At 46.2% G+C, this 7,884-nt stretch overlaps 1 protein-coding gene across 1 annotated transcript; it reads right to left on the bottom strand.

Moving 5' to 3' along the window:
• Window positions 1–869: 869 nt before the first annotated feature.
• On the bottom strand, window positions 870–5,864 carry LOC127906080 (extracellular calcium-sensing receptor-like). Its single transcript, XM_052468515.1, has 11 exons — window positions 5,485–5,864; window positions 5,083–5,374; window positions 4,660–4,902; window positions 4,424–4,522; window positions 3,950–4,265; window positions 3,695–3,867; window positions 3,309–3,539; window positions 2,470–2,593; window positions 2,182–2,375; window positions 1,794–2,072; window positions 870–1,673 (listed from the first exon to the last, which is right to left on the bottom strand). Exons 1-11 carry the CDS (start codon window positions 5,817–5,819, stop codon window positions 1,245–1,247), a joined length of 2,715 nt encoding a protein of 904 aa, XP_052324475.1. The 5' UTR covers window positions 5,820–5,864; the 3' UTR covers window positions 870–1,244.
• Between the last annotated feature and the right edge of the window lie 2,020 nt (window positions 5,865–7,884).

Genomic DNA, 7,884 nt, shown 5'->3' with positions numbered 1-7,884 from the left:
CAGGTGGCGTAGCGGGCAGCGGTGGTGAGTTGATGGGAGTAAATAGGTGGATCCAATGGGGTAGCGGAATCCTCCGACGACCAGGCGGGAATGGGGTAAATGATCCAGGTGAGCAACTGAAGACGGAACAAACTGAGGTAAGTTTAAGGCAAGCAATACGTAAAAAACAACAAAACAAATTCTATCCAACTTGAGGCTGATACTATGGCACAACATACTGTTCATGGCTAACGATCCGGCAGGGAATGGATGTCAGGTCCGGGCTTATGAAGAGGAGAGATGATGATCGGGACCAGGTGTGCAGATAGCTGATGGGATACAGGTGCGGTTAATCAGAACTCCCAACTGGCTACATTGCCCGGCAACCAGACAGGGTGCGTTCCAGGACGCCGGAAAAAACACTCCAGGACAGAACACAGGCAAAAAACAGACTCAGGAAACGGGATTCGTGACAATTCTAACATGAGTAAATTGTTTTTTTCCCAATCTTAAATCTACACACAATACCCCACAATGACAAAGCAAAAATAGTTTTTTAGAATGTATGTATGTAGAATGCAAATTTAAACAAAAAAAAAAAACAAATATCACATTTATAAAAGTATTCAGACCCTTTACTGAGTACTTTGTCGAAGCACCATTGGCAGCGATTACAGCCTGGGTGTGAAGAGGGAGTGATGGGGAGTGGAGAGGTTCCCACATTGGGTAAACAGACAGTGGAATGTTACTGTTTTCATTTTGTTATACGATGTGGGAAATAAACACTCATACACACACACACACACACACACACTGACTGGGTGACGAAGGAATCATGTGTAGGGGGTCTGTAGGTTCTGTCAGACAAACTCAATACTAGCTCTTCCAGCATGAGTAGACACTAAGTAAACTTTATTGGTATTGTTCATATAGACGTGTTTATTTCTGACACATTATAGGAGCACATACAATTATTAACAAAGTAATATAGTGAAGTTAGAGCAGGAAATTAATGTTTCCAAACAGAATGGACATTCCCCTGTTGAAATCACCATTTGAGGAAGTGTAAGTTCATTTTTGTCCATCATGTGTTTTTTAATGGTTTCTAATTGGACATCATGTGTTTCTTGGTGATTTATGTTTGTCCATCATGTGTTTCTTGGTGGTTTCTAATTGTCCATCATGTGTTTCTTGGTGGTTTCTAATTGGACATCATGTATTTCTTGGTGGTTTCTAATTGGACATCATGTGTTTCTTGGTGGTTTCTATTTGGACATAATGTGTTTCTTGGTGTTTCTCTCTGGTCTCAGAAGGATGATGTAACACTTTGGAGCAAACAGACAGAACAGCAGCCCAAAGCTGGAGGCCAGGATGGCAAAGATCTCTACAGCTACTGTGTACTTCCCAGGAGAGCTGACGTATGCAGGGATGAAGGAGATCCACACGGCACAGAAGATCAGCATGCTGAAGGTGATGAACTTGGCCTCGTTGAAGTTGTCTGGGAGTTTCCTGGCCAGGAAGGCTAAGAGGAGACAGAGGGAGGCCAGAAGGCCGATGTAGCCCAGCACCAGAGAGAAGCCGACCACAGAGCCCACTTCACACTCCAGGACGACCCTCGGCCCGCGACCCTCTCTGTCCCCCCTCTCAGCAGGTCGGGGTGGAGCCAAGGCCAGCCACAGCACACAGATCAGCACCTGTGTAAGGGAACGGAGGTGGAAGGAAAACGCAAGCACAGTTAGCATAATAACAAAAAATATTGTCAATGAAGGAAACAACTAAATTCCCATAGAATATAGTAAAAACTAGATGTTCACCTGGATGAGTGTACAGAGTGAGATACCCATCCTCTGCTGGGTGGGGCTGAAGTATCTCATCAGGTTCTCTCCAGGCAGAGTGGCCCTGAATGCCACCAGCACCACCACAGTCCTGCTGAGCAGACAGGAGATGCAGAACACAAAGCTTATACCAAACAGGGTGTGTCTCAGCATGCACGTCCACGGCTTCGGCTGACCAATGAAAACCAGAGCACACAGGAAGCAGAGCTTGAGCGACAGAAGGAGCAGGAAGCTGAGCTCAGAGTTGTTGGCTTTCACCTGGAACGAGACAGAGAAAGAGAAATTAGACTGAGTGATGTCAGAAATCAAATGACACAATCTCATCTCTGTCCAGTACCTCTATAAATGATCATATGATTCAACTCACCAGGGCCGTGTGACGATGGTAGAGGAAGGTGGCCAGGGCACCGGCTGTGAGTGTTGCCCCGGAAACTGAGATGACAGACAGGATGACCCCCATGGTGTCGCTGTAGGAGAGGAAGTCCACCAGCTGGGCGATGCAGGCCGTACGATCAGGGTTGGACCAGAACCGCTCTGGACACCTAATACACTCAACTGACCCTGATAGAGAAGGAAGAAGAATGAAGAGTCCAAATCAGGACCAATCAGGATTGAGGAAAAATATGAATTGGAATCAGAACCGTTGATAGACTACCTGTTGTGTTGCTGATCTCTCCCTCAGCACAAGACAGACAGTCAAAGCAGCACACAGGCCTCCCCTTCTGTACCGCATGCCTGGTACCAGGGGGACAGTCAGCACTGCATACAGACACAAGGACCTACCAGAGGGGGGAGAGGAAGAAGTTATCATCATCATCACTGCTATTATCATCATTATTACACAGACAGGCAGGCTTGCTGGGCCCCTCTGGAGACTATGTCAGGAATTTGACCACACAAATATCTCAAATTCATCATCATGTTCCCCCTGAGTAGCTCAGCATTCTAAGGCACTGCATATCAGTGCAAGAGGCACCACTACAGTCCCTGGTTCGAATCCAAGCTGTATTACATTTGGCTGTGATTGGGAGTGTCTGCTGGGGTAGGCCATCATTGTAAATGAGAAGATGTTCTTAACTGACTTGTTAAAAAAATATACTGTTCAGACACCATTCATGTGGACTTTCTGTCAGTTACCATTCCCCTGTTATTTATTTGGTCTTCTTTATGTCTTACTCTTTTCTGAATGTCTGCTTCAGGGTAATAAACTCAATAAATCTCTATCACTCACTCACACACACACACGCACGCACGCACGCACGTACACGTACACACACACACGCACATGCACACGCACATGCACACGCACGTACACGTACACACACACACACACACGCACGCACGCACGCACGCACGCACGCACGCACACACACACACACACACACACACACACACACACACACACACACACACACACACACACACACACACACACACACACACACACACACACACACACACACACACAGTGAAACTAAACTGAACAGTTCTAACCTCATCTCCACTGCCCCCACCCCACACCACTTTATCCATGTCGATGTGAAACTGGTCGTCCGATCCCTCAGAGGACAGAAAATGTCCGACCTGGACAAACTCTGCCGTCCCCTCGGGGGTCACATGCCAGTTGATGATGTCATAAGAGGCAGGCGGATCACCATTCATGTCGAAGTGGAAAGATTCCCCCACAGGAGTAGTGAAGTTCACTCCCCTCAGATAATGAACAATCTCAAAGAGAAAAGGGCATTGGAACAGGATTAAGAGTTAGAACCAGTTGTGGCTTTTGTTCTTTAGAACTCAAACCTTACAAAGTGTTTTCACTGTATCCTGACTGGAAACATTAGTGTTCTTAACTTGAAAACAGATCCACATGTTATTCTCACCTGGCTGGGCTGAAGCTTCCTGATATCAGGACACTGTCCACCATTAAAGACTCCGTCCCCTGGTCGACAGGCCATCATATCCTGTATGGCGTAGGCGATGGCGTACACAGCCTTGTACACATTATAGCTGGCTCTCAGCTGAGACACATCAGCATACTGGCTCTCCCCCTCACCTAGGATTGACACTTTATTTTACTGAGATAACATTGGGAATCAGGACAAAAAACTGAGATTTAGGTGTAAAGTCTCCCTCACGTATGACCTCTGACCCAGTACACTGTCGCCTAGACGGCAGCGTCACGCTGAGGTCAACCCCCAGAGAACACCCAAACATCTCCTCCCACAATTCCCTCAGGAAGGGGTCGGACTTCTGGTAGTCCCCGTCTGGATGGAGGCGTGTTAGGAAAGGCCCCAGGCCGGGAATGTCAGCTTTCTTCAGGGCAAAACCAATTGTCCCGGCAAGAGAGGGCATGTTTTTCGGGGAGGCGATAGTAGAGTAGGTGACCCAGGCCTCTGAGGCAATCCACTGCTTATCTGTAATGTTCTGACGGACAACCTCTTCCATCAGGGCCTGGAGAATGAAATCGTTAAAAAGATCAAGATTGTCAAGATGAAATGCAAGATTATGAATTAGGAAATTATTGTGTCTATAAAGGGCATCAAGACACAAGGACACTGCTACGGCTGTGTTACAAATCATTAACAATACTCTGACTGGTAATTGCTCACCCCTGAATGACCTGTGAATCCTACAAATGCCACCACCACTCTGGCAGTAGATCCTCTGATGGTGTCCACTATGTGCCTGATCTTTCTCTTAGACGGTACCTTGGAGATGACCATCAGTGAGAGAAAGGTAAGAGAGTCATAGAAAATCAGAGAGAGTGTTTTTATTAGATTAGAAGAGAGAAGGAGTCAGAGCAAAAGAGAGAGTTTATTGTCAGATCATAAGTGTGAGGTCGTACCTTGGGGAGGACCTCAGAGTAGGCGACACACACCCCAGATCCCTGGAGCTCTTGGAGAAGCAGCTGAACCCCAAACTTGCCATAGTCATCATCCTCTGACACCAGCCCCACCCACACCCATCTCTGCAGACGCAGAAGCTTGGCCATGCCCCGAGCCTGGAAAGCATCGCTGGGTACAGTACGGAAGAATGAGGGGTACTTCCAGTTGTCACTCAAACACGTACAGGTGGCTAAGTAACTCACCTGGGAGAGAACAGAGAGAGAGAGAGAGAGAGAGTCAAGGATAATTATAATTTGTAAAAGTCAGAGAGCAGTTGGAGAAGGAATTAAACTTTAGAGAGAGTGAAATCTAGAAAGAGATTGAAATGTAACGTGAAAAGAGTCATCATCTCATCCCAACCTGTAATCCAACCCCTGCCTCACCATGGGTAAATCAAACGGCCCGAGGGTCTGAGCCACCACGATGGAAGCTGAGGAGCGGGCATCCCCAATGATGACGGGAACCTCAGGGGTTGTGCCACACTCTGTGCCCACCACGGAGGCCTCCTTGCCGGTCACCATGGCTAGGGCTGCCCCCAGGGTGGTGCCCTCTGACCGGCATGTGTCAGAAGCCAGGAACCCCAGGGTGAGGTTAGGCAGGAAGGCTGGGTCACGGTTAATCTCCTCCACAGCAAAGATCATAGTCTGGAGCCAGCGGTAAGCACGCTGTTTAAAACTGACAAACGCAAGAAAGTAAGAAACAGAGAGATAAGAGTTAAACTGAATACACATTACCTTCAGGTGAAAACACAATGACAAAAAGCTGTTATCACACAAGCTGCGTACATTGTACAGGTAGAATTTCCCTTAATGCTCCTGAACTCCTGCTCTGGTAGAGGGGCTTCCACATGGATGGGGAACAGACCCCCAATGACCACATCTCCTGCCCGATAAACACTGCCGGAGACGGGCTTAGCTATCAGCTGACAAGCCCCCTCTCCACCTCCATCCAGACCCCAGACAGACCCAGGGACATGGAGACAGTAGAGCAGCCACAGCCAGCCCCAGAGGCTCATCACCTGGAGAGAGACAAGGCTGAGGACTGGGAGAGTTCCGTCACCTGTTGGAGAGAGACCAAACCAAGACCTTGTAGACAGAACACTCTGTAGACATAAAGACATGATCGAAAAGTGCTTTCAATGAAGATATACACCATACAACACAGACACCTGTAACCAGACATGAAAAAAACAGCGATAGACACACAAAACCTTATTCTACCTCCTCCCTTCCTAGCAACAGTAAATCTTATCCTGATGAGGCAGGCAGACAGAGAGAGAGAGAGAGAGAGAGAGAGAGAGAGGATGAGTGTCTGTCAGTCTGGCATCTTCTGCAGAGAGTGTGAGAGTGTAAGAGGTAGAGGAAGAGGAGAGACGGGGAGCTGCTGATATAGGGAGAAATGAGCCCCCGGCTAAAAAACAAGCACACAGCCACCAGGGGGTGCTTGTAGGGAGGACGGGGCAGGAGGGGGTTAATTGGGGACTTGTTATTGGAGGATAACTTGGGGAGCAGGTAATTGGGGGTAATTGGAGTAAGCATTTGAGTGTGATGTTACTGAAGGTAATGTGTAGTACAGGAGATACAGTATCTGTTCTTCAACAACATCTGATGGATCCATTCAGACAGATATTACATCATACTGTACTTTAAATTATTTTATTAATTGTGGCTAAATGGATTAGGGAGAAGGACAGCGAGTGATTGAGAGAGAGCGAGAGACAGAGAGAGATGTTTTGGCAATGTTAACACATGTTTCCCATGCCAATAAAGCCCTTGAATTGAATTGAATTTAATTGAATTGAGAGAGAGTGAGATACAGAGATAGAGTAGAGAGAGAGAGAGAGAGAGAGAGAGAGGAGAGAGAGAGAGAGAGAGAGATAGAGAGAGAGAGAGAAAGAAATTGAGAAACCTGTCCAACCAAAAACATAGAGATCCGGAAAACCTGAGTCTACGCCTTCACTATGGTGAATCACTAAAACAATACAGAAATACACTACGGAAAAAGAAGGAACAGCATGTCAGAAATCAGCTCAATGCAATTGAAGAATCCATAGACTCTAACCACTTCTGGGAAAATTGGAAAACACTAAACAAACAACAACACGAAGAATTATCTATCCAAAATGGAGATGTATGGGTAAACCACTTCTCCAATCTTTTTGGTTCTATAACAAAGAACAAAGAGCAAAAACATATACATAATCAAATACAGATCTTAGAATCAACTGTTAAAGACTACCAGAACCCACTGGATTCTCCAATTACATTGAATGAGTTACAGGACAAAATAAAAACCCTTCAACCCAAAAAGGCCTGTGGTGTCGATGGTATCCTCAATGAAATGATCAAATATACAGACAACAAATTCCAATTGGCTATACTAAAACTCTTTAACATCATACTTAGCTCTGGCATCTTCCCCAATATTTGGAACCAAGGACTGATCACCCCAATCCACAAAAGTGGAGACAAATTTGACCCCAATAACTACCGTGGAATATGTGTCAACAGTAACCTTGGGAAAATCCTCTGCATTATTATTAACAGCAGACTCGTACATTTCCTCAATGAAAACAATGTACTGAGCAAATGTCAAATTGGCTTTTTACCAAATTACCGTACAACAGACCATGTATTCACCCTGCACACCCTAATTGACAACCAAACAAACCAAAAAAAGGCAAAGTCTTCTCATGCTTTGTTGATTTCAAAAAAGCCTTCGACTCAATCTGGCATGAAGGTCTGCTATACAAACTGATGGAAAGTGGTGTTGGGGGTAAAACATACGACATTATAAAATCCATGTACACAAACAACAAGTGTGCGGTTAAAATTGGCAAAAAACACACACATTTCTTCACACAGGGTCGTGGGGTTAGACAGGGATGCAGCTTAAGCCCCACCCTCTTCAACATATATATCAACGAATTGGCGCGGGCACTAGAAAAGTCTGCAGCACCCGGCCTCCCCCTGCTAGAATCCGAAGTCAAATGTCTGCTGTTTGCTGATGATCTGGTGCTTCTGTCACCAACCAAGGAGGGCCTACAGCAGCACCTAGATCTTATGCACAGATTCTGTCAGACCTGGGCCCTGACAGTAAATCTCAGTAAGACCAAAATAATGGTGTTCCAAAAAGGTCCAGTCACCAGGACCACAAATACAAATTCCATCTAGACACTGTTGCCC

Source organism: Oncorhynchus keta, chromosome 18 (assembly GCF_023373465.1).
Source record: "Oncorhynchus keta strain PuntledgeMale-10-30-2019 chromosome 18, Oket_V2, whole genome shotgun sequence".
In the NCBI taxonomy this organism is placed as follows: Eukaryota; Metazoa; Chordata; class Actinopteri; order Salmoniformes; family Salmonidae; genus Oncorhynchus; species Oncorhynchus keta.
The sequence above is the reverse complement of the archived record's forward strand: the minus strand, read 5'-3'. Positions and strand labels throughout refer to the sequence as shown.

Excerpts from the sequence above, each read along its gene's own strand:
- LOC127906080 (XM_052468515.1), bottom strand. The coding sequence starts at position 5,819 with ATGTCTTTATGTCTACAGAGTGTTCTGTCTACAAGGTCTTGGTTTGGT. Across the intron at positions 2,594-3,308 it reads GTGGGGGCAGTGGAGATGAG|GTCCTTGTGTCTGTATGCAG; the intron begins GTTAGAACTGTT and ends CCCCTCTGGTAG. Across the intron at positions 2,073-2,181 it reads ACCATCGTCACACGGCCCTG|GTGAAAGCCAACAACTCTGA; the intron begins GTGAGTTGAATC and ends GTCTCGTTCCAG.